The 26,478-nt window shown below is 39.4% G+C and overlaps 2 protein-coding genes across 4 annotated transcripts; one reads left to right on the top strand and one right to left on the bottom strand.

Annotated features, from left to right (window-relative positions):
* The first annotated feature begins 624 nt into the window (after positions 1-624).
* On the top strand, positions 625-21,686 carry LOC130100651 (ankyrin repeat domain-containing protein 34A). Of its 3 annotated transcripts, XM_056266193.1 has the most exons (4): positions 625-738; positions 4,789-4,952; positions 10,352-10,589; positions 19,179-21,686. In XM_056266193.1, the coding sequence occupies exon 4, from the start codon at positions 19,277-19,279 to the stop codon at positions 20,849-20,851; it is 1,575 nt and encodes a 524-aa protein (XP_056122168.1). In that variant the 5' UTR covers positions 625-738; positions 4,789-4,952; positions 10,352-10,589; positions 19,179-19,276; the 3' UTR covers positions 20,852-21,686. The 3 variants fall into 3 exon arrangements, with proteins under 3 accessions (XP_056122168.1, XP_056122167.1, XP_056122169.1); XM_056266192.1 differs by lacking the exons at positions 625-738; positions 4,789-4,952 and adding an exon at positions 7,836-7,861; XM_056266194.1 differs by lacking the exons at positions 625-738; positions 4,789-4,952 and adding an exon at positions 8,022-8,040.
* polr3glb (RNA polymerase III subunit GL b) lies at positions 3,274-8,492 on the bottom strand. The gene is made up of 8 exons (XM_056266195.1): positions 8,300-8,492; positions 7,962-8,072; positions 6,712-6,841; positions 5,848-5,916; positions 5,112-5,168; positions 4,584-4,654; positions 4,351-4,467; positions 3,274-3,862 (listed from the first exon to the last, which is right to left on the bottom strand). The coding sequence occupies exons 2-8, from the start codon at positions 8,067-8,069 to the stop codon at positions 3,776-3,778; spliced, it is 639 nt and encodes a 212-aa protein (XP_056122170.1). The 5' UTR covers positions 8,070-8,072; positions 8,300-8,492; the 3' UTR covers positions 3,274-3,775.
* Positions 21,687-26,478: the final 4,792 nt, after the last annotated feature.

Below are 26,478 nucleotides of genomic sequence, written 5' to 3'. Positions count from 1 at the left end.
TGACTCGTTGGGTCCTCTAACCTGCAATATGCCCTTTAAACTAACTTGTTGAGCTACATCAAAACAGTCCAGACTCCAGCATCTGTGAGCAATAAATGCATTTCAATTCAAGATCTCCTTGTTTGGGAGGAAATCTGCTAGGCTAGGAGTGGCTATCATACTGTCCAGACAGAGTTGGCCTGAGTTTTATCTCAGAATCAGATTTCTGTGACCTTTACATCAGTAACAGGCTCATCCAGGGAAGCCTGACATCTTCATCTGATATTGTTGAATGCTGACTCATTTTTCTGTTTGCTGGTCACTGCATCAGTTGTCTCCTCCAGAAAGTTTTCTTTAGCCAACATACGTTTGGGAATGTAACACAAGAGATGTTCTATCGTGTTAGCTTTATATTTTAGCTCTGAACTGATCCTCTTGCTCATTCGAATGGGATGAGTGACGTGAATGCAGATAAAGCTTTTACTTTATGCAGAGTGTCCTACAATCTCAGACCTCAAGTGTCAAAAAGAATTATGTTCCTGGAATAAGTGTGTGTGGTGTGGACTGAGTGTTTTTTGTATGAAACTCAATTATTCATCCCTCTATGGAGGGCAGGACAGGTTGGAAATTATTATGTAGGGTGCTTACGTTGCTTTTGTTTTCAGTACACAGCCATCCAGACGGAGCACTGCATCCTAATTACCCAAGCTGAAGGACAGAGGCCATCTCCTCGCCTCCTTAGCTGGAAGAACTGTCTCGGTAAGTGTGTGTGTTTGCTTTTATTTACTGCAGCTTAAAAGGATCCTCAGGGTATTCATCAGGCCTAGATGGACTTTCGATTGAAAATGTGCACAATGGGTTTAAAAATGGTAAAACATGTTAAAGAGTATTGGCCTACTGTCTCATTGGTAGCTGAAAGTATGATCAAATTAGTCAAAGTATTTAATAATACATACATAAGCAATTGGAACTTCTGGTTTGGAAGTTTAGGGTCTGGCTGCAGATGTGGGCTGCGTCTGAAATCGCATACTCTTTGAGTAGGTATTTATTTTGAATAATTAATTACTTCACGAGCGCTAAAAAAGTATGTTCTATATAGTATGAGTGTGTGTATTATGAATGTAATCTGAACGTACTACATTCGCCTACATGTTGTCATTATCATGTGGCCTACCATCAGCGTCAGTTACGTCGCTTCACTGCCATTCATAAATCCTCTCCCGTGGCCTCATGGGATAGTAAAGAGTCCATCGTATGCACACTTCAGAATCTCGCCAGAAGTTTTTGGTCATCCGGGTACTTTTTATCTACTCTTTTTTGAGTACTGTGAATTCGCACATTTTACTCTTGTCGCATACTGTTCTTCGCCTACTATATAGTAGGGAAGTATGCGATTTCAGACGCAGCCATCCACTCTCGGTTTACAAACCTTCTGCTGTCTGTGAGGTCATATATGCTCTCTCTGCAGAGAGAAAGTTGCAAGGATAATCTTGATAATTGTGTTGGAAAAATATGCATGTGCATGATTTTCAGTAATTTTTCATTTTAGTCTGTGAGGTGCAAGAAGAAACAAAGTAAACATTTGTGCAATTAGTTTGTCATGTCTTTGCAAGCATAGACTTGAGCACATTTTTAACAGGGTGCTTAACTTAGACATATTATTTGATTGATGTAACTCAGTCTCAGTGTAATGCAAATTTGCATGTCCCTATTTACCACCATTACATTTTAATATTTATTTTTTTATTTAAAAAATTTAACTAAAAGGTGGGTTTTTAATGAAATTAACATCACACGCATTACATTTTGTAAAAAAAATTCTTAGCATTTCTCTGTTATAAAAGAACAGTGAATATTTTAATCATAAAAAAACTAAAGCTGTAATTATTTATCATTATATTTATAATATACTGTAAACACTGTAATATTCAACCTCCAAAATTCAGTTTGTACAAAACATGTTTGTAATCTAAATTAATATTTAATATATTAAACTGTTTGTACATTGCAAGGCTGTAATAATTTATTAAGGATTGAGGGAAATTTGCATTATTTGAACACTAAATATTGGGGTATGTCTTCCTATGGTGGTCCACAAATGTTTATGGTCATTTTCTGAAATTTTCTGCCACATGGCATTATTTCCTGAGCATAACCATGCTGTACATTATTATTGACATTTGGCATTAACTCTGAACTCAACAGTGTAGCTGTTGATTGTGGTTATTATTGAATGCCAGTTAACTGAGCTTTCTGGATTTTAGTGTCTGATCGGTGTTCAGGGATTCTAGAGTGAATATATCACTGCAGCGGCTTCATTTGACGGCTCTTATGTCAGTTGTCTCCAGCTGCTGTAATCTTCCACTGGAGATGAACTGCTCTCCGCTTCCTTGAATAAAAGCCCAGGCTTATTCCTGGAAGAATTCCCCTGTCTGTTCTCTGTTAAAGGACGCCTGAGTCAGCCACTAAATTCATCTTCAGCAAATTTGCCCAACCAGCGGAGTGTTCTCGAGCTGAAGGGTCGCGTCTAGAACAATTCTTTCTCCTCTGCTGATCATTTGCTCAACAAAATATGAAATTTTCTTTCTATTCTGATTCTTTTCAGGTGTTTCTGGTCAAATGATATTCCTGCTATTATCTCTGACTTGAAAGAAACATTCACAGCAAATTAAAGGTGAGACTGAGACCTGTGAATCACTTTAACCAGACATTTAAAGACAGGTATAGACTGTGGTACTCAATTCCCCAAGACACACACACACACACATATTGTTAGTCAATTTTACGAAAGCAACTCTGATACACGTTCATGATGAGGTTGATCAGGGATTTTGGTGTGTTTTAAAAAAAAATCTAATCTGTGTTCAGGAAAATGTATTTCAACAATTTATTCCTTAATAAATAAATTATTATATTAATTAATACAAATATATTAATTATATTTTTACAGAGTTTATATTAAAGATGCTTTTATCTGCTTAGATATTTCAAATGCTCCTGTTATTCATGCAGTAAAGGGTATATGATTATTTCAAGAAATAATCCATTTCATTTTTTCAAGATGCAATTTCATGTTAATTTTTTTTCGATGGATGCAGATTCATACTACTAAATAATGTTTCCAGTTAAAATCATGTGTGGTTATCAGGGTTTTTGTGTGAATTCTGATTACAAACGAATGTACACAAACAGCATGGAGGGAAATATCCAGCAAAGTTGGATGTAAACCATAGAACTTTAATGTAGTATTACACTCCATCCATCCATCCAATCTATATTCATTGAGACAAAATCTTAAAACACAGTGTGACTTTATCACATAAAATGGCAATAACATGAATATTTACAACCACTTGACTTAAGACTTTATAAAACATTACTTAATTATCATACAAAATAAACAATCTACATTTACTGGTGTTTATCCAAAATCTAAGATGTATAAAAGCTATTCAGACAAATACAGCTGTCTAAAACTTAGACTAAAACATACATGTTTATAGATAAGATTTTAAAAAATGACACAAGAATAATCATTTACAAAGCTCTAAAAACGTATAGCTGCATTAAAAGAGAAGTTTTTCTTTCAGTGTCTTTCTCTGTGTCCTCCAACCGTGGCCCTCAGATTCAGAAGCTCTTCGTCAGCAATCAAACACCTTGCCAACCGATTGGAGGAGAGGAAGTCCACTGCATACAGATTTCAACATTAGCTGCCAAACATAATGATCCACCCCAGAACAGGTCCAGAGACAGTCACTGCCCAGAGGAGGGTGCTGTGGAGCCACCGTCACCTGCTTCAGTAAATCGCCTCATCCATATTATCATCACTTTCCCCTCCAAACTCCTCCTCATTGTCAAAGTAGGACATGACGTAATCTGTTTCCTGTTACACACACAGGATTAACTGGTTAAAACTTATATTGAACATTGGTTTAATTTCCAGTCATTTCCTGCCGGTACTAGAATCGAACCAGCAACCTTTGGGTTACCAGTCGGACTCGCTAACCATTAGGGTTTTAGGCTTTATGTTTTAATGGCAACAAAGTTGTAAAACTGCATTTACAGAAAAGGTTAGTAAGGGATTTATATAAATGCATATTGTTTACTTCTGGTGGCTATACTATAAAAACAGTGAGAATTTTTATGTTTTTGGAGTTTTTTGAACTTATAACATTAAATTTACATTGCAATTATGCATTTGGCAGATGCTTTTATCCAATGCGATTTACAATGCATTCAAGTTCGACATTTTAAGTCATAAATTGCAGGCCCGTTTTTTCATCTCAACTGAGCATTTCTTTTTTTCTTTTTTTACATTCTCTGTTGATCAAACATGTTGGCTTAATATCACAAGAGAAAGGAATCACTTACGCCCTCGAATTCCTCTTCATCACACTCCTCCTCTCCCTCAGCTTCTTCCTCCTCTGGCTTCTTTTTCTCTCCCTCCCCTTCATCAGAGCTCCCTTCTTCCTCTTTCTGCTCTAGAGTCTGTACAGAAACACAGTTTGTTCATATGCCACAATTTATATGGGAATGTGTAACAAAGTAGATTAAAACTCCTTATTTTTGAACGCATTACGCATTAATGGCAAGTATTTGTACACCTCCAGTTTGCGTATGATCTCCTCTTTGTCCACTCGTGGCTGTTTGGGTTGTTTGGGAACAGCTTGGCTTTCTGCAACCACATAAGCAAAGCATGTTTGTGACAGTGGAAATGACATCAGCAACATCTTCCCATAATAACATCTACTCTTTGATCACAGCTCCTCTGACAAAAGACTAAAAATAAACTTGTTTCTCCTGTTTTAGTGACAGACGCCCTTCAAGCCCAAACCTTCATCCCTCTCTCATCGTTCTCTTTCTCTCCATCCTTTCATTTTGGAGATGTGTGTGCAGCGCGGCTGAGAGCCGTCTCTCTGATTTCCCCAGAGACGCCGATGAGTCAGAGAGCGAAGCGCAGACCTGCCGGAGCGGTTTGTCTTTACACACTCATTCATGAGCACATCAGCCTCACCTGCTCCCTTATCTCGGCTTTAAACAGGAGCACATTTACAAACCCATGCTTTCTGCTGCAGAACACAGTGTCCAGTATTAGAGCATAAGAGCCAGTTAAGAGCATCAAACAAACTCACTGTCTCTCTGCGGTCTCTTCTCCCTCACGCGCAGCTCCTTCGGAAAACGCCTCCAGTCTGAAAACACAAACGGATGTAGAGGATCACACACGCGTGCATGTGAATCAGTGCGGTTATTGTTAACTAAAACTATTAGAAGAATGTTTTGTTCATTGTAATAAAACTGAGATAAAAGAAATTACAAGTATTAGATGAAAAACTTATTTTGAACATTGGTTTAATGCAAGTAAACCTCAGCATAATGCTTGTTACCACACAAAATCATTTCGATTCATCCCGCGTGTTCTTTAAAAAAGGCAAACGGTGAGGCACTTTTTAGAGCAGACATGTGAAGCATATAATTTCATAAAAGCACTTTAATTCATTTTCTGTTAGTACCCGTGTATTATTTGAGCTGTAAAGGTCTTTTTTTCTCTTTTTTTTTTTTTTACTGTTTTAGGGTTTTAGGCATGGCAACAAAGTTGTAAAATAATTTTTACAAACTAAATGAATTAATTTTAATGAAATATGCATAGTCTAAAAAGTGCTAAAATGACTAAATGAATTAAAACTAAAACTAAAAAATAATTTTAAACTGTTAAGAAATATGAAAAATAATCATTTTAAAATCACAAAAGCAAATAAAAAAAACTTAAATGAAAACAGACAATATAAATACTAATTCAAAATATTATTTGAAAATATATAAATAATGTTAAAATGGCACTGAAGTGAATCACTGACATAAATCACTCACCTGGCTTCCATTCCAAACTGTTGTCAGTGGTTTCGTTTTTTTGGTATTTGTCAGAATAACGCTCCACATCTGTCAAGAGGAAAAAATAACTTCAAATTGCTAATCACTAATTTTTACATCTTTGATCTTAGATTGATTTAAGTCTTTGATCTGTGAAAAAAGTAAAAATTTATTTAATAAATTATGCAGTCTCAGTCTAAAACTGTTTTAAAAACGTTGGATTTTGTCTTCATACAATCTGTATGGCAAAGAAATGGAGGATGTCTTAAAGTCGGCATGAAATGGAAGTTGCGATAGACTTTTCTTCCTATTGTGACATATTCAAGCTTCTGGAATGAGTAAAATGTAGAGCGGGATTTGACTTTGTCCTTCAGGAATTGATTCTATCATCGGATGTTGGACGTTGCTAACTAAATGGAGGCTGAGAGGCTGCTCACTGCAGAGCCAATGGGTGGAGTTGACGTCCAGCCCCTCCTCGCTGAACATAATGGGTGGAGCTATAAGGTCGAACCACTACCCTACCCATAACCCGATTATGGTTAAAGGGCTCCATTAGCTCAGGAGAGGTGGAGCTGGACTTGGTCAAGCGCCAGATCTGAAAGCCAGTTTGCAGTCAGTTGTGGAGGATATTTATTTAGCCCCGCCCTCCACCGAGACATTCATCATGAACAGAACAGACGTTGTTTAGAGGGGGAGGGTAATGTTTTTTATTAAAAAATCTATAATGTCCCTATGAATTAAAAAATAAATAATGATGTGCACAAATAAATCATAAATCAAAGCACCAGAGTTCTGTAAGAAAAAAAAAAATCATGGTAACTTTATAGATGCCAGTAAAGAGCTCATCCTCCACCCTGACCTGACCTTTCTTGGGTGCAGCTGGACGGATGTAAAATGGAAGTGTCTTCATGGCTCCTCTGAACTCCTGTTTGAGTGCCAGCATGTACTCGGCCTCCTCACCCGCCTGCAGGGGCACCGGCTTCTGATCCAGAGGCTGAAACATCAGACAGAATTGAGGAAGGACAGCTGATACACATCTGTCTTGTATAAGGGGTCAAACAAACACCTGCTTTGACAGTTAACTGTTGACTGAATTAAACATTCCTGTACATAAATGGGCTTTTAATAAGGGATATCGGATTCATTATGCTAGAGTTTTACTCAAAACTAATTTCACTATTCTTAACCATTTTTTTCGCAGTGACTTTTCAACTCATCACATGTTTCAACAATTCCTAACAACCACTTTTTGTTTTATTATGAACATTATTTTTTTATAGTAATTTAAAACTTGCACTTATGTTTGTAAAAAGTTTTAATTGTGCTATCTTTAAAAGCCCAGTGAAGTGCCTTGAAAAGCTCAGCATTATTCAATGTTGACATAATTTCCACTGGAACAGGAAGACAGGGCGGGATATATCAAACAGCTCCTCTCCCTTTTAAAAATAGTCAATAGCGTTTTGTTTATATCACAGCTCAGCCAGAGCAGTTAATCTAAATATTTCTAATCTAAATAAAATATAGCATTCTGTGTAGAATTCAAATGGGTCTGATACATTTTCAGGTCTGCGCCAAATAAGATCCGCTCTGCTATCGTGTCTCTGGACCGGAGCAGACTGTGTGTGCGCTGCTGGAGCTCTTTACTTTGGACAGAAAATGTCCAATTTTGAAGCTGAAGTGTAGAGAAATGTCATCAAAAATCATTGATCTATATTGGCGGAAGTGAGAGACTGTAAGTATATAGATAACCTTAAGCCTAACATATCCATCAAATTTGATTTCATGGGGACTTTAAAATAAATAGCACTTTAATATTTTGTTGTGATGACATTCATATATTTTTGCTGTTTTACAGTTTTTTTTGGGCTGCTCTACATGTGACAGTTAAACTGGAGAAGATGTTATTACTTAGTTGTGTGATTTCTGGAGCTCAACGACGCCAGGAACGCCTGGGTTCGACTCTGAGACTCGAGAGTCCCAGATTGCAAGAATTGATGTGTATCTTGAATACAATGTAAGTCGCTTTGGATAAAATCGTCTTCCAAATACATAAGTGTAATGTAATATAATTAATATCAGTCCGTTGAGGTTTTATCTTATCTTGAAACACTCACAGGGAATACAGGGGTCGGCTGGACGGTGGACGGAGGGAGATTTTCTCCTTTACCGATTCCAACAATCTCCACAGAGAAAGTGAGCTGCCCTCTGCCCCTTCCTGCCATTATCTGAGACACAATCACATTTATACATCAGCTTTATTTATTCTAACGTATATGATTGATATGATTATAAATGTACTTATTTGTCTGAGCACACCTCTATTCGGCTACAAAATAGACATTTAGACCAAACCAATGTAAATATTTTACATAATATATGTATGTATAAATATATTTTTATTAGTTTAGACAGAAATGTAATATTTAACGTTAAACACGCCTCGTTCACTCACAGACAAAAGTGCGACGAAATCCCTCTTTATTTATAACTTCATTTCATTGTGCCAAGCATTTATTGTATGATCCGTAAATATTAAACGCAGTTGTTTGTCATGTAAATTCATGGATTTTATTGATCTAGAGCAGTAAAATCACCCGCCAAACATCTGCATATTTGTTTTAGCCCGCTGCTGAAAAAGTTCCTGCCAGAAACGTGTGCTCGTTCACTTATGGTTCCGCGTCTGTCTGTTAAACGAATAATCTAAGAAGTGAGTCTTGAAAAGCAAACAACTCAATTTAAAAAACGATTATTTGAACAGCTCTGATGGAGTATCAAATGGAAAAGGGTGTTTTTTCCAACTACATGCAGTCAAAAGCTGATTTGTATTAAAATTATTAAATTTTTTAAACTTTTCTTCTTTTTTATACCGTTACCGTTAAAACTGTCATGGAAACTGTCTGTCATATATATATATATTTATATATATAAGTATATTTAAGTACATTTTATTTAGGCTATTATTTATTTTATTGTTTTACCCTTTACCCAGGCCCATTTCCCCATCATAAAATGTGAAAAAACACCATAAATGTAGGATTTATTGCTGAATTATGGAATTAATTATTATGAAACTGTTTTTTTATTATTATTTTGTATTATACATTTTTCCAAAACTACAAATGTCCCACTGTCACTTTTTATGACTACCAACAATTTTGCCCAATTTTGTGTGCAAAATGTGTTTAAAAGAGATTTTCAAATTCAGTGCACTTCCATTTTCTTCTGTTCTGATGAAGCCGCTCACAGCACTTTTCTAGAAAGCCTGACAACTGTTAAAATTCAGCTAAATCTGCATTTGTAAAAAATAAAATAAATAAATAATGAAAGGAAAACTAACCATGATATTGCTGACTCACAGCCTCCCCCGTCAAAATCAGAAAATATGTGTGTATTAGTATGAGAGACAGAAATTAAGGATGGGCTCGTTTCAATAAGGTAACCTAATTTTAACAAAATAAACTAAACATTAATTGAAATATTGGGACACAATATTCAAGTCATAATGTAAGTCTAAACATGGAGAGTAAAGAGCACATTCACTACTATAACCTCTCTCTCTCTCTCTCTCTCTCTCTCTCTCTCTCTCTCTCTCTCTCTCTCTCTCTCTCTCTCTCTCTCTCTCTCTCTCTCTCTCTCTCTCTCTCTCTCTCTCTCTCTCTCCTGCAGCATGTGCATGTCACCGTGGGAACGCTTCTGTCGGAATCCACTGAATCAGTTGCCATAGAAACTGTGTTCAATAATAGCTATAGTCACTGAATTAGTATTTATGCAGTCTGAGAATTGTTTCACACCCCCTTCTTTCTTGCAGAGAGGGCCTTGAGATATATAAATATATATATGAGCCCCAAAAATAAATAAAAAAGGTGTAAAGGCAAGGAAAAATCCAGATGTTGAGGGAGAATATGCACCAGAGTTGACTGATGACCTGAAATATGCCATCTTTACACTGCAAAACCAGCACAGATGCTGCACAAGGCATGTATTTACACAGAGTAATCGAATGGCATTTTTGTCTGCAGTCGTACTTTGTTTTAAATCTAAAATGATGGATATTGAAAATGCAAAATTAGAAAGTAAAAAAAGCTCTGTCATGACAATAACAGTTTTTAAGGCACCAAAACACTGCAAAGCTGCATCATCTACATTCATTACTAGGGCATTAAGTGGGTCAGGGCTGGCATATTTTATATTTTGCATGGGTTTAATGCGCCATTGCGTCTTTACACAGAATTTAGAGTAGACACAGAGCCTGCTCAGAGCAGCTTTAACTTGGCTGTGTAAAGCACACACAATGCTTAAATGTTCTCATGCATCAAGCCAAATTTGGTCTATTTCTTAAACAAGACAAGTCTATTATTAGCCTATTATTATGGTATCAAATTGTATTCCACCTGTAAACATAGCACACCATGACACACACATGCAGGGGTGCATCAAAAAAGAGGAAAAAATTCTATGCTAAAATGAAAAGAATGATAATATTTGAAATAAAGTTTCCCCCTAGTGGAAAGCAGAGATGGTGCCGTGCATGCGAGCAGTCAGACAGCCAGTGAGTCTGTGCGTGATCGTGGGAGACTCGCATCAGCTCACTGCCCACTCCACGCCCCCGCAGAGTCTCCCAAACTCTCGGTCGCAGGAGGAGAGATGATGTGGGGGATGTAAGACACGGGGATCAGCAGACAGCAGCTGGATTCTCGGGCGAAAACCAGCCGCTCTGATGGAGTGAAGACAGCAGATACACGGTGAGACTCTCGACATACTCTTCTGCAAATGCTTCTTTGCATATGTTAAAATGTATTATTATTGTCATTATTATTTTGTATTATTCTCAACTGAGCATGGTCATAATTAAGCAGACTTCAGTATTGCAGATATCTTAACATTTCCCTGCACCGTCTTTCTTGATATTTAGGCTACATTTCAAACCACTTTTATAGAGCATTTTTTTCCATGTTGAGAAGCATGCAAACGACTATGAAATCATTTTCCGCCGGAATGCATGTGCACTGTTTAGAAATGGGTGCTCATTTTAGGTGTGAGTTGATGAAGGTAAAAGCAAATGTTTTATTGGAGGAATGATGTGCATGTGGCTGCTGCTGTTCATAAGGCTTTATAAACGTTCATTGCGGTGTGAGAACAGCTGACAAATTCATGCACCGCAATTCGGATTCTCGGCTACACCGACTGTGTGCTGGCATTTCCTTAAGATCCTTTTGAAAAAGATCACTGAAGATTTACTGGGTGTCTAAGAGGAGGTTTAAGACTGATATTTATGCTGCTATAATGTTCATTCTCTCACTTTACTGCACGAAAACTTAAAATATGAGCCTTTATGTGGCGATTGGCGCACGTTTGCTTCTCTCACAGAGACTTGAAGTGTGTGTCTGCTGTTCGGAAGTTCATTTGTGGACACTGAGGCTTTGCGTCAGGCAGAGAGCTGACGTGAATACACACCAAATTTGAGTCTTCAAAACTAAAAATAGTTCTGAGCTGAAGATATTTGCAGCTGGCGTGTAAAACCACCAGTCTGTAACACGTCAAATTCTGAAACTGCTCCGTTTTTGACGTTCAGCACCGCGGACAGCGACACACAATCAGCTGTTACTCTCTTGTATGATTTTAGTAATATTTCCAATTACATAATTAAGTAATTAGAAATGTTGCTGCTTGCATTGTTGCCTATGTAAGAAATAATACCATTGTACTGCAATGATATTGCCACGGTTTTTTTGAACATGGCAATAGCAATACCACGTATGGTATAGTGGCAAGCAAGTATGGAGTTGATTGAAGCACTATATAAATTCTATAGCACAAAAGTATTAATTTAGTATATAAAGCATATAGGCAAATCTCACTAAGGATATCAAAAAGATGCCCCAGTGATATCACTCCAAAATCAAGAAAACAAAAGGAATTGTATTTTGCATAGGAAGCCTATTTTTAGGACTATTAAGAGTTTTGATTATTATGACAATTAAGTATTTTACACCCCAGTTCTCATGACCTATTTGAAAAAAAATATTTTTTTTGATCATGCCAAGTTTTTTCTTATATATATATTTTAAAAATTAAAAAAATGTAAGCTTCTTAAAAAAAAAAAAAGCTTGCATCAGTCAGAGAGCTGATTTGATGCTTTGAGACTAAAAATAGTTCTGAGCTGAAGATATTTGCAGCTGGCTTGCAAGTCGAGTCTGAAACGCATCAGTTTCAGCATCAAACTGCTCCGACTGTCTACAAAATACAGTCTAATTTCAATTACTGTCATGTGAAAAAAATCATTTATTGTGATGCATTTATTCATCATGCCTTGGTTATTTACTTATGTTTGTTATTAAAATAATTTTAGCTTTTTTAAAATAAAATACTTCTAAAAATACTACTTTACAGTAATGAGAAATATATCACGTAAAAGTAATTGGGATAGTAAGAGGGACATGATCAGATGCAATGAGAATTGGGGGGTAAAATAAGCTTATTTGTCTCAAAAACAATGTCAGAATGCAAAAAGCAAATCTTAAACGTAAGACATATCCATAAATGCTGTATATTAATCATCAGATTTCTACATTGATCACATGAAGCTACTTTCCTGTCTGCATAAAACGTCTGCAGTTCGAGGGCAGAGAAGAATGTGTTGGTTGTGTGCAGTTATGTGAAAGGAGACGCGCAGATTGCTCTCGAATTGGAGGAGAATTCATTCTCAGCTCTGTAAATCACTGAACACTCAGTCTAGTCGAGTCAAGTGGTTTTGTTGGCATTCATTTCATTAAAGACCAAGTGTAGGAGAAAAACAAACTCAGCACAACATGTACGGCGATGAAAATGACACCGAGATCTAAACATGCCACAATAAACATTCGAAAAGAAACACAAACGGCAGTAAAGGCAGTTCAGCGGACGTGTCAGGAACGCTTAGGACATTTAGTATGAAGGAGATAATCTCATTGCCCCTCTGCAGGATGGTTCTCGGTGAAGCTGCCAATATGAGTGATGAATTTCCTCAGCAGTTCTGATGCGACTGGGTCACAGGGTCAGCGGTGCACCGCTGATGGATGCTGTTCTCTCAGCTGCAAAAGGGATTGCACCTGCCTTGATCCGTGTGATCTAATGAGGCAAACAGCAGCTCAAAGGCACCACGGGGCTCTTGGTGGGGCGAAAAGGTTTGACTGCGCAGCCCTTTCTGCTCACGGGCCCACTCGCGATACCTCAGATGAAGCCTAGAGTCACACACAGACTGCTTTTACGTAAAAAAGAAAGCCATGGGTTGGGTCTCTCAGTGGTGTGAGAATGAAGACATGATATTAATCTCCATCATCTGTCGGGAGACCAGAGAGAATTGGATACGATTTGTCCCGACAAGACAGCGTGGTGTGTCGCCTCGCTCCTATGGCGCAGCACTAAAACGCAGACTCGACATGCTTCTCAACATGCTGCAAAATTGGCAAGTTTATTTTGCTCTCCACTACACTGGTGTGTACACACTCGAAGATCCATAGGGAATGCTGGGAAAAGCAAAGGCTTTGTTTAGTGGCACATAAATCCAATTTATCTATCAAATTTAATCTTTGGGACTGTCTGAACTGTCATTTTGCAAGTGACAGTGAAGTCAATATCTAATATCTACACATATACCAAATATTGACTGAGAATCCTGATATCTTTTAATACACAACAAATGCAAGAGAAAAGTGAATTCAGAGTGACACAGCTGTAGACAGCTATTAGAAAAAAACAACTACTTAATCTGATCAGATAACATGTACTTTCATAAATACAATCTTCTGCCTTTAGTCATATTTATGTGTTTTGGAAGTCTGTAAAAATTTTTTTTTTTTTTTTTGTAATATGTCATCATGTGTGACATAACATCCATTTTGGAGGTACAAAAGTGAGTGAAGAATCAGACATCTGTAACGTTTTTTTTTAATGCAAGTCTTGAAGTTCAGTTCGTTTCCCCTTATGTTTGGAGGAGCCAAAGACAAAACTGATAAAACAGATAAAAATGTATACATTAAATGCAATGTAAATCACTTTGCAAAAAATTCATCTGGCAAATACATAACTGTAATGTTCACAATCCCTCCCTGAAATGTACCAGGTGTTTCTTGTTTAATCAGTCTGTGTATAAATAACCCTCATGGTTCTAGAGTATATCTAAATTATGCAAATTAGAAAGCAATTTATTTAGAAAACACAGATGTTGGTGCAGAATTGCACTAGCTGCATGCACTTACATAACTTTAAGCATCTTCTTTGCATATATCCCTACATATTAGCTCTGACTGCTTCTAAACTGAGCAAGCAGTCTGTAGCATCGAAACTGAACTCATGAAATAAACTGAATACTTGACCAAAGACAAGGGAAACATGAGTGTTTTTACACAGACTTACAATTAAACGAAGAAGACATGTGAATTGTGATCACAGACAATAGCAATAGAACTTCAAAATGTATAAGTCTTGGCATTGACCAGAACAAAAGCCTTGGCTGATGTCCTTAAATTGATAGTTCATTAAAAAATGAAAATTCTGTCATCAGTTACTCACCCTCATGTCGTTCCAAACCTGTATGACTTCTGTGCTGAACACAAAATAAGATATCTGAAGAATATTGGGGTCTAAACAATATTGGATCCCTCTGACTTTGAATATATGAAAAAAAACATTGAGACCTTTTTCAAAAATATGTTCCACATTTTAATGAAATCTGAGAGATTTCTGTCCCTACATTGAAAGTCTGTTCTGTACACCCAAAACACTTCAAAATGTTGATCAAAAAGATTGTAAAATAAATCCATATTAATCAAGTGGTTTAATCCCAGTCTTCTGAAGAGAAGCTCTATATAATGAACAGATTTAATTTAGGATTTTATTCACATATAAACATTGATCAGCTAATATACATAGATCACTTAAATATGGTAAATAGAAGCTCAACCCTACTTGCTTGACACGTGAGAACAAACCTCATTGGTTCTTGCAGAAGCTCAATTTAATTGATGACAATTTTTATTTTCTGGTGTACTGACCCTTTAAAATAGGCTGGTCACAATACACATCAGGTCAGGATACACACAAGAAGGCCTGTGGGTTTTGGCAGGCTGATCTCCTGAGAGACGACGCTTGCCCCAAGTCTTTGTGCCACATCTCTCCAGTGAGTCTATCATGGAGATGAGTCATCCATGCTGCCTGTGTGAGACAGGAGATTAACCTCACTGTCTCGAATCCATGAGACCCTGGCCTCTTAAAGATGGATTTTTTTTTGCAATTACACTTTCAAAGAACAGAGTTATTTTCCCTGTTCCTCTCCACCTCGCATAATCAGTATGCAAAAACAGCATTCCTCTTGCTTTCCCTGGCTGAGCTGGCTCGGAAATCACAGAGAATTCCTTAAGAAGGCAGGCAGGAGGAGCAGCAGCAGCAGCTCGGGGTCTGTGGGTGTATTGGTGTGATGGAGGAGGGATGTGAATTCTGCACAGCTACACACTCTGAACGTTCCCAGTGTTCTTCTCGCATTGCCAGAGATAGACTGGGCGTTAGGAGCACCGGGGCCTCTTCTGGTGGGCCAGTCGACTTGAGGGATGGCTGTATAATGTAAATATACAAATGTTTAAAGTTACATGGTGCAGCACAGATAGATATTTTGTTAGGAAACCATAATATAAGGCCCTGTCCACACGGACACGGGTATTTTTATAACCGTGACTTTTTTTACGCGGTTCGGCCGTTCGTCCACACGAAAACGCACTGAAACCGAACATTTTTGAAAACCCCTGCCAGGGTGAGGATTTTCAGAAACGCCGGTTACAGTGTTGTCGTGTGACAGTGAAACCGGGGTTTTTGCCTTGCGACGTCAGAGTGTGCGCCGTTATCAGCTGTGTTTGACATCAGATTTGCGCTTCTGATTGGCCAACGTGGCTTTAGGGTTAAGGTTTATATCACCGCCTGCTGGCGTGGCATGCTCTTGACCGCGCTTGATTGCGTGTTTTTACGTTTTCATGTAGACGGAGACCGAGCATGTGTGGACGGGATTTTTTTTAAAAACGCTGTAGGAAAAACTCCGGTTATAAAAATACCCGTGTCCGTGTGGACATGGCCTTAGTCAACTCAATAAATAACATTATACAAAAGCAGCCAGTTAAGATATATTAAAGTATAGTGAACATACACTCACCTAAAGGATTATTAGGAACGCCTGTTCAATTTCTCATTAATGCAATTATCTAATCAACCAATCACATGGCAGTTGCTTCAATGCATTTAGGGGTGTGGTCCTGGTCAAGACAATCTCCTGAACTCCAAACTGAATGTCAGAATGGGAAAGAAAGGGGATGTAAGCAATTTTGAGCGTGGCATGGTTGTTGGTGCCAGACGGGCCGGTCTGAGTATTTCACAATCTGCTCAGTTACTGGGATTTTCACGCACAACCATTTCTAGGGTTTACAAAGAATGGTGTGAAAAGGGAAAAACATCCAGTATGCGGCAGTCCTGTGGGCGAAAATGCCTTGTTGATGCTAGAGGTCAGAGGAGAATGGGCCGACTGATTCAAGCTGATAGAAGAGCAACTTTGACTGAAATAACCACTCGTTACAACCGAGGTATGCAGCAAAGCATTTGTGAAGCCACAACACGCACAACCTTGAGGCGGATGGGCTACAACAGCAGAATACCCCACCGGGTACCACTCATCTCCACTACAAATAGAAAAAAGAGGCTACAATTTGCAAGAGCTCACCAAAATTGGAAAGTTGAAGACTGGAAAAATGTTGCCAGGTCTGATGAGTCTCGATTTCTGTTGAGACATTCAGATGGTAGAGTCAGAATTTGGCGTAAACAGAATGAGAACATGGATCCATCATGCCTTGTTACCACTGTGCAGGCTGGTGGTGGTGGTGTAATGGTGTGGGGGATGTTTTCTTGGCACACTTTAGGCCCCTTAGTGCCAATTGGGCATCGTTTAAATGCCACGGCCTACCTGAGCATTGTTTCTGACCATGTCCATCCCTTTATGGCCACCATGTACCCATCACAAAGGTGCATAATGCACCATGTCACAAAGCTCGAATCATTTCGAATTGGTTTCTTGAACATGACACTGAGTTCACTGTACTAAAATGGCCCCCACAGTCACCAGATCTCAATCCAATAGAGCATCTTTGGGATGTGGTGGAACGGGAGCTTCGTGCCCTGGATGTGCATCCCACAAATCTCCATCAACTGCAAGATGCTATCCTATCAATATGGGCCAACATTTCTAAAGAATGCTTTCAGCACCTTGTTGAATCAATGCCACGTAGAATTAAGGCAGTTCTGAAGGCGAAAGGGGGTCAAACACAGTATTAGTATGGTGTTCCTAATAATCCTTTAGGTGAGTGTATATATATAAAGCAATCATTTGTATTATATACTTGTTCATACACTACCATTCAAAATTTGTGGTCAGTAAATTTGTTTGTTTTCTTATGCTCACAAGGCTGCATTTATTTTATCAAAAAATACAGTACAAACAGTAATATTGTGAAATATTATTACAATTTAAAAGGATAATTTTCTATTTGAATATATTTTCAAATGTAATTTATTCCTGTGATGACAAAGCTGGATTTTCTGCATCATTACTCCAGTCCTCAGTGTCACATGATCAATATGAGCATATTAGACATCATTTTAATATGCTGGTTTGGTGCTCAAGAAACATTTCTTATTATTATTATCAATGTTGAAAACAGTTCTTTGCAACATTATAAATGTCTTTAATTCAACTTAACGCTGAACTCACCCCAAACTCACCCCATCTTACTCACCCCAAACTTTTGAAGGGTAGTGTGCATACTGTACTTTTTACTGGGCTGTTATCTGCTGTGTGTTGTGTCCTGGGCCGGCATGGGTCCTTGGCTGTTTTTTTTGTCTCAGTACATCTTTGCATATCGCTGCTTTATATCACCAGAGTTCACGATCTTTATGCAGAACAGCAGCGAGTGAAAGAACACAAGGAATAAATCAAACAAATTATATATAGATGAGGACTCTCACTCTGTGTGTTCAACAAATCAGACTGTGAAGGAACATCTCAGATTTTACCTTGCGCAGTTAGTTTGTCCTTTCCCCCACTGACCTCAAATAAGTCACTTAATGTCACCATCTTCCAACCACCCTGACAACCCTCTGTGACATTACATGAGCGACTGCCAACTTAGTCAAAACAATTGAATCTTTCTCTCCTCCCTGATTATGTAGCTCATTGTTTCAGTTTGAAAAGAGGATGGTTTCATTCTCAGTGACTATATCAATATGCCATTTGACTTTGGGCTCACTGAATTTCATATTTAAACTGATTTCGAGGGCTGTGGAATGTTAATAATGCTATTATTAGACTGGATGCCCTCCTGCCCACCCCCTGTCGCTTGCTCTAATCATCTTACCAAGATAGTTAGCTCATACATTGCATGATGGGAAGGTTTCTGATTGAGGGTGAACATTCACCTCTTTTTTGGGTCTAATAATTATTATCATCTTTCACACTAATCCCCCTCCCCCACACATTTTTTTCAGCTCAAAAAAACATCATATAGAGTCAAAAACAACTGTTAAATATTGTAAATATGTTGTTTTTTTTGCCTTACCTTGCAATTGCAGTACCTCAGATATCAAATAAAACTATTTTGAACAACATAATTTTTGTGTCAGTAAATCTCTGGTGTCTGTGTGCAGAGCGGACTGAGCTAGGTCACATGTCTTGATGCTCTTTGCACCACTCAGGAATTCAATTTTCTTTTCTTTACTGGACTGCCATTATCATCTCTTCTCCTGCCTTCATTACAGAGAAGGTGGAGAGAAGACTGTGTTAAAGAGTACAGGGCTGTGCAGAGTGTCAGCGCACAGGACACAGTGTTCAGAACACAACTGACTAAGAAGGCAACACCTTTATAAGTTTGTATACATTAACTTTAGTTAATGCATTCATGGGTACATGGTTAACTAACAATTAACAATCATTTTAAAGTGTTAATAGTAAGACAATGTAGAGTAATTATGGAGTTTTGAGTGCTGTGGATTATGTGGTTTTGAGTCTGATCAAAATAATGTGCTTTTAGATTTCAGATTTTGTTTGATTGATTTGAGTGGTGTGACATTCTAAACTGAATTGAGAATGCCTGTTAAATTCCAATTCACTTCCTGAATTTCAACTGAATTTAGTTTGATACAGAAGTATATTTGAATGTAAGGAAGTACAATTCAAATAAATTGAAATTGAAAGAAATTCATGCAATTAAGTAAAAAGCAAAGTTTGCCAAATGTACCTCATGACAAAGCACTTTTCGTTCCAGGTTGACCAGAATCTGAGCCGGGATGTGCAGACAGTGCTGAGGCCGGAGGACGGGAGAGTGGAGGATTCTGGGATTCTTGAGGTGGAGAGCGTGACATCATGGGTGATGGAGGGGCCTTGCGCACGGAGGGCAATGCCCTTCTGAAAGCTGTGTTCCAGGGCAAACTCCGCCTCGCACGCCTCCTCCTGGAGGGTGGAGCCTATATCAACGAAGGGAACGAGCGAGGAGAGACGCCCATCATAGCAGCCTGTCTGGCAGGATACGATGATCCGCAGACCCGGCAGAGAATGGTGCGATACCTGCTGGAGAAGGGAGCAGACCCAAACATTCCCGACAAATCGGGTCGGACCGCCCTTATGCATGCATGTGCAGAACAGGGAGGCAAAGAGGTGGTGTCGCTGCTGCTGGAAAACGGCGCTGATCCCAGCTTGAAAGACTACTCCGGGTCCTCTGCACTTGTACACGCCATCAATAAGGGTGACCGGGACACTCTCCAGGTCCTGCTGGATGCCTGCAAAGCCAAAGGCAAAGAGGTAATCATCATTACAACCGATACATCACCCTCTGGCACTAAAAAGACCAAACAATACCTGAACTCTCCACCGTCTCCGGGTATAGTGGACAATCTCTCCCCTGCTTGTATGTCTCCGTCCGAAGTGGAGATCCACACCACTGGCCCTGCCCCCAGTAAGGAAGAGGAAGGTATCTTCAGCTTCGCTGTGACTTTAGCACTCCCAGTACCTTCCAGCAGACCACAGGGGGAGAGGAGACCACCGCCCCGCAAGCTTCTGAAAAGACTGAACTCGGAGCCCTGGGGTCTGGTGGCTCCTTCCGTACTTGCTGAGAGAGCAGAGCGGATAGAGGGCGATTTAGCAGAGGAGGACAAGTTGGTCTCAGAGATGAATGGGATGACAGTTTCCGGTCCAGGCAGACCTCTCCTGTCGCGAAGGCACAGTATAGAGACCCATGACCCATCTTCGCCGAAGCTAATGGACAGGTCCTGTTCGGAAGACTGTGCAGCACTGTGTGGCTCGTCCTGGGCGGATAAAGTCCATCAGCACCAGTCACTGTATCGTAGAAACACGGCCCCTGAGACTCAGGACAATGTGGCTCAGGCATCGGCGGGAATCCGTGGCTTGCCACACCCCAAACTCACCCGCATGGAACACTACGAGTCGGACACTCACCTGTGTCCTGCCTCCATCCCTGGATCTCCAGATTCTGGACGTGTCTCAGTGGAGCGCCGCAAGTACAATGCCTCTCCCTTGTCGCTCCTCACTAGCTCTTCTCGAGAGTCTCTGGAAAGCATTCCCAACTCTGTGTCTCCCATCACAATGCGACGGCGTCCAACAGGACTGTTGGAACGGCGGGGATCAGGGACTCTCCTCCTGGACCACATCTCCCACACACGACCTGGGTTCCTTCCTCCTCTCAACGTCAACCCCCAGCGACCCATTCCTGATATCCGAGCTAACGGAAAACCCACTTCTCCTGTTCACTCAGGGAGCAAGATCCTGCTGCCGGTTGCACCATCATCTCCAAAACGTGGTCCTGACTTCAAGATGAAGAAGAAACTGATGAGGAGACATTCGATGCAGACAGAGCAGATGAAGCAGCTTTCAACCTTCCGTGAAATCCTCACAGAAAAGGTTATGGAGATGAATGGAGATTGAGACCAAGAGAGAAAGAGAATGGGAGAGAGTCAGTGCTGGCCGAGAGGCTCCTCGCCGGGTTCATCTACATCTTCTTTGAGGCACACCTGCTCTGGTCCAGTTCAGCTCATTTAAAACAAAATACATACATCAAAGATATGCATTGTGAACACAAAACAATCTTAAAATTCAGATTATGAAAGAAAATGAGTCATGGTAACTTAAGATCATAAAGGGATCAGTTACAACAAATGATCTGTTCCATGTTTTTCATTGGATTCTAATGTTATTTAGGATTATTCATTGACCATCAAGAATGTGTGAAAATGAAACCATTAGTGTCTGTGGAAGTGCTTTTGGTGTTTGAATTTGCTGCAAGCCCCAGATGAGACCTCACAGATTTGGTGTTCTACAGGTTTCTCTATGTATTAGCGCTGTTATGGCTATCAGCTTCCTTCCTGTACTGTCATGCACTGTCAGAATACATTTCAAAAAATTTATTTTTAGGGGTACAACAGCTTGTCAACGGGGCAGTACCAGTTCCAAATTTGGATGTATATTAAGGGACAATAATTGGTATGTACTTTATATACCCCTAAAGGGTGAATATTAGTACTTTAGAGTAGTATTATGTACCCTTAAGGTACTACTATGAAACTTTTAGGACTAAATAAGGTACAAAGATGACCCATTAAAGGTTCTGCTACAGTGACAAGCTGCCATGCCCATAAATGTACATTTTTTTGCACTTTTTTTCTGAGAGTGTGGCTCTGTGATGATCCTGTGGAATAATTGGGTTAATGTCTTTAATATTCCTGATAAAATGCATCAAGTGAAGTTAAAAATCTCAAAGGCTAATTTCTTTAGCATTACAATGCAGATATAGATTCAAATGTGAATTAAATTGATTAAGTTGATTATTTACTTATAAACAATAGAATGCTCAAGCCTTTTTAATGTGATGCTTACTGCTGCTTTATTGTTTGGACTTTTAATTTAGCAATGGCACCCTTCCTGATTTTTCCACAGGATGTACCCTAAAGAGGACTGGAGATAGCTGACTGCTGAATATTCCTGTAACGAATGATAGTCTTAGATGAACATGTATCTGAAGAACATTTTAATGCAAAATGAAAGTGGAATATTTTTAAAGCAATCAATTAACATGAAAACAGAAAAAAAAAACTATATAACAGAAAAGAAAAAAACATAATTGTACCAATTAAACATACTGCATGTTTCAGGGCTTTTGGATGGGTTGTTTATCTTTCTTAAACTCTTATAAGTGATACAAAATAAGTGAAGTGCAATTCTTGAAACTCAAAATCCCAAAGAAACTCTACAAACCCCATCCAAAACCACACAGATCCACCCTGACCCCACTCAGGTGAGGGGAGAGAGAAAGCCCTCACCTAACGCACACTCCCATCTGGAGACACAGAGCACAGATATTGTGTACATACTGTACAGAGTACAATTGTGTCTCAAGCGTTTGAACATGCAATATTCCGTGCTGCCTCAGCACTGATTTCATATTATTATCGTGAATGTGAACAATCACTCGGACGTGTGTCTGTGGTAACATGCTGCGGTAAATAGTTCAAGACGAGCTGGGAGCTCAGTTTACATTCAGAGGACGAATTTCTGCACACAATACATGAGAATGAATTTCCCTAATGAGCTGCAGTGCACAGTGTGTCCGTGTCAAACACATAGTTCAACTCAAGCTTATGATGTGAGTGAATTTAGTGCTTCTGCTTTGAGATATTCTACACTTGATGTGAATTAACCTTAGTGTACTTGAAATATATCACGAAAACAAAAAGGAATATTTTTTTATGCCTGTAGGGTGTTATTCTTGTTGTTTTTTATTTTTATTGAAATGAATTGTAATGTTTAAAACCGAATTGTTGGTGGTGCAATTTCACTTTGACGGTAGCCTAGCTTTTGTGTTCCAGGATGTTTGTAGGAAATAATGTATGAGCAACCCGGAGCTCAGTGGCTACTACAGCAATCTTCCTGAAAACAGTCGCGATAAAACCTATCCGTCTCCTGTTAAACTGACAGACAGAAATCCAGATCTCTGATGACCTAGCTCTCTGTTATCCTGATGTGATTAGGAGAATCTCGGCACTTTGCTGTGTATTCATTGATTTTAGCGATTCTCTGTTCATTTAACACACAAGTGAGATAACCGAGTCACAGGAGTTTGATTTGTTTCTAAATATGTTTGTATCTAAATATATCCAATATTTCTGACCTGCTGTACAAAAGATCCATGTAAATGGATTGAAATTGTCTTCAAGTGTACCTGAAAAAAAAAATGTTAATAGCGTAAGGGTGTTTTAGGTGCTGTACACAATGGACCTTTGTATGTGCTACACTGTCGTTGGGTATTTTGAGCTGTACCCCAGTGTTCTGCTCTCCATTCACATAGAAGGGTCACAGTTACACTATCAATGCATTATTTAATGGATTATGAATTAACTATTTCTTGTTATTTTGTATGTTTAGTGTGATACACAGGTCAAATGTAGTAAGCCAAATAATTTTAAAAAGTATTAAATTATTTAAAAGGAAAAAAACTTTGTGGTGCAACTTCTCTGACTAATTGAAGGTGTTTATTCTTTTCGTGAGCTTTAATCTGCTTTGAATAATCACATGACTGAATCAACATTTTATCTTAGACCAGTGGTTCTCCACTGCTAGGTTTCAGGCTGTGTAGAGGAATGAAAAACAATGCTAAATGTATAAATAAAATGCAAAATATACACTGATGAGCCAAAACATTGGCCATGACCAGTTACAGGTGAAGTGCATATCGTTTATCATCTCCTAACAAGGCCACATAATAAGGTCTGGGTAGATTAGATGGTAAGCAAACAATCAATTCTTCTAATCAACATGTTGGATGCAGGAGAAATGGGCAGGAATAAAGATCTGAGTGACTTTTGACAAGGGTCAAACTGTTAAAGCATGGCGACTGGTTCAGAGAATCTCTGAAACGGCAAGGCTTGTGGGTTGATCCACCAGGATACCAACAGTATCCTGTTGGATCAAACCACAAACCGGCGACAGGATGTTGGGCGCCTAAGGCTCATCGATTCAATGAAGGCTATCCCGTCAACGAAGGGCAATGAAGGCTATCCTGTCTAGTCAAGCCAACAGAAGATCTACTGTGCCCCAAGTCACACAAAATGTTAATGATGGATGCATCGCACTCTGCTGCGTATGGGGCCAATCAGAGTGCCTATGATGGCCACTGTTCACCGGCAAAAGTGCCTAAAATGGACAAGCGAGCGTCAGAACAGAACCTTGGAGGATTGGAAGAAGGCAGGCTTGGTCCAATGAGTCCCGTTTTCTTTTACATCATGTGGACGGCTGTGTACGTGTGCGCCGTGATCCTGGGGAAGTGATTGCATTGTTGTGGAACGACGACAAGCCGATGGAGGGAGTGTGATGCTCTGGGCAATGCTCTGCTGTGAAACCATGGGTCTGGCTATTCATATGGACATTCCTGACAATGGTGTTCCTCTTTCAGCAGGATAATACACCCTGCCAACAGCACACATTGTTCATGAATGCTTTGAGGAACATAATGAAGAATTCAAGGTGTTGCCCTGGCCTCCAAATTCCCCAGATCTCAATCCAATTGAGCATCTGTGCGATCACACTGAACACTGTGAGTGAGTGTTAGAAATCTGGAATGGTGACAGAACATTGTGCTTGGTACGTTTTTCGTTTTCAAACCAAAATTAGGTCCTCAGCCGACAAGTCCTGTCTGTCTAGCATGCTTCTTATAAAGTTTACGCATTAGGGCAGTAGGTGGTCATTTGTGGCTCTTCGAACACATTCCACTACATGACTTATTCACTAATTCAGTCAAAGGTTTTCAACTCTGAAAGTGGAAAACACCTTGGACAAGCTCAAAACATTTAAGTACCCGTTTGTGTTGCCCTAGTGATTATATTGACGAAAACGCTCCTTAATACCAGTTGTAAACATGGCCCAAGTAAAGAACGTTAATTGTTGTGCCTATCAAGTGTATATATCAGTTCTGGCAGGTTTCTTTAGTCAGACACTCAGCTGATCCATGTCTACCTATTGGGACACAACGCCTATCACAGCATTAATATTTAAGCTGCCTTTTCAGTTATCCTTCAGCTGCTTTCATTGTTTTCTGTCCCTCCATTTACAGCTACACAACTGACACTTCAAAAAGTTCATTAAGAGATTGTAAAATGTAAAACTAATCCATATGAATTAAGTGGTTTAGTCCAAATTTTCGGAAGAGACACGATCGCTTTATATGATGAACAGATTGAATTTAGGGTTATATTCACATACAAATGTGACGTGTATCCAAGTAGGGTGTCCTATACATTTTTGATATGGTGCCCGGGGATCGATTTGGAGTTAGATGCCTTGCTCAAGGGCACCTCAGTTGTGGGTGAGAGTGGAAGAGAGCACTGTTCATTCAGTCCCCCCACCTACATTTGCAGCCCGTTCTCATTCCAAGGCGTCATATACTGACGCTTTTGCCAATGCGTATATATCAAGGGGGTAATCCATCGACCGGAAGTTGAAGCCGGCCGGGTGCCGCCATGTTGTAGCAGAACTTCACTTGCGTTAGCATTTCCATTGACTCCCATTCATTTTGGCGTCACTTTGACAGCGAATAACTTTACATCTGAGGCGTTTAAAGACTCCATTTGTCCATTATTTATTTCTAAAGAAACACGACAATGTATAAAGTGCTCCATTACCTTCTATGTTACATCATGGCCCCGTAGAAACAGTTTTAGTAAAAATAGGCTAACGATTGCGTCATAACCACTCGACTCTCTGTCGCGCTGTACAGAAATTACCGTACAGACAGCAGGAGAAGCTCGCAGGCAATCGGGGGGACGTCCCGTCAAGAGAGAAGCCCGTAGATAATGAGTCCATAAAAGCAACGGAATACTTACTCCTGCTCACTCACGCCAAAGAACTCTTTGCTCAAGTTCCCCGTCTCTGCAAGATTAACGTTAGCAATTTTCACGCACAGCTACTAGAAGATTAACGTCTGTCAGACAGGTTGCTCACGTCATCAAGCTTAGTTTGAGTCGGTTTGAGTCTGCGCGTCAGGAACGGAAGTGCTCAGAAATCGCTAAAAATGGGCTTCAACTGTCTCAACTGAGTTCCAATGAGATGGCTCTGTCCATTTCTTATACTGTCTATGGTATATATCCAACGCACATGGCACCCTTTAGCGTCAATATGAGACGCAGATATATATGAGCCAGAAGGCGCCTCCTAGTGGTCTAACCCTAACCCTACCCTACCCCAGACCTAAACCTTCCCATAACCGAAGCGTGTTGTATTGACGCTAAAGGGTGCCATGTGCATTGGATGTAGACGCTTTGGCAAAAGCGTCAGTATATGACGCCTTGGGATGAGAATGCGTTGACATTTCCTGCCGGTACTGAGACTTGAACCCGCAATCATGGCAGCAACAACTGCCCCCAGTCATTTAATTACAGTTAGGCTACATTTGATATAATTGCATTAAATACTGTATAGACTATACAACAAAACAATACTGGATTTTACATTTAATGTTATGTATGTTTTTAATGTAACCTTCTCTAGTTACACACTTTGGTCAG

This window comes from Rhinichthys klamathensis, unplaced genomic scaffold (genome assembly GCF_029890125.1).
Source record: "Rhinichthys klamathensis goyatoka isolate OS25496 unplaced genomic scaffold, OSU_Roscu_1.1 h1tg000246l_1, whole genome shotgun sequence".
Classification (NCBI taxonomy): Eukaryota; Metazoa; Chordata; class Actinopteri; order Cypriniformes; family Leuciscidae; genus Rhinichthys; species Rhinichthys klamathensis.
Note: the sequence above shows the minus strand (reverse complement) of the source record. Positions and strands in the feature narration are given on the sequence as shown.

Excerpts from the sequence above, each read along its gene's own strand:
- polr3glb (XM_056266195.1), bottom strand. The coding sequence starts at position 8,069 with ATGGCAGGAAGGGGCAGAGGGCAGCTCACTTTCTCTGTGGAGATTGTT. Across the intron at positions 4,655-5,111 it reads GAAGAGACCGCAGAGAGACA|AAAGCCAAGCTGTTCCCAAA; the intron begins GTGAGTTTGTTT and ends ATGTGGTTGCAG. Across the intron at positions 3,863-4,350 it reads ATGAAGAGGAATTCGAGGGC|GAAACAGATTACGTCATGTC; the intron begins GTAAGTGATTCC and ends TGTGTGTAACAG.
- LOC130100651 (XM_056266193.1), top strand. The coding sequence starts at position 19,277 with ATGGGTGATGGAGGGGCCTTGCGCACGGAGGGCAATGCCCTTCTGAAA.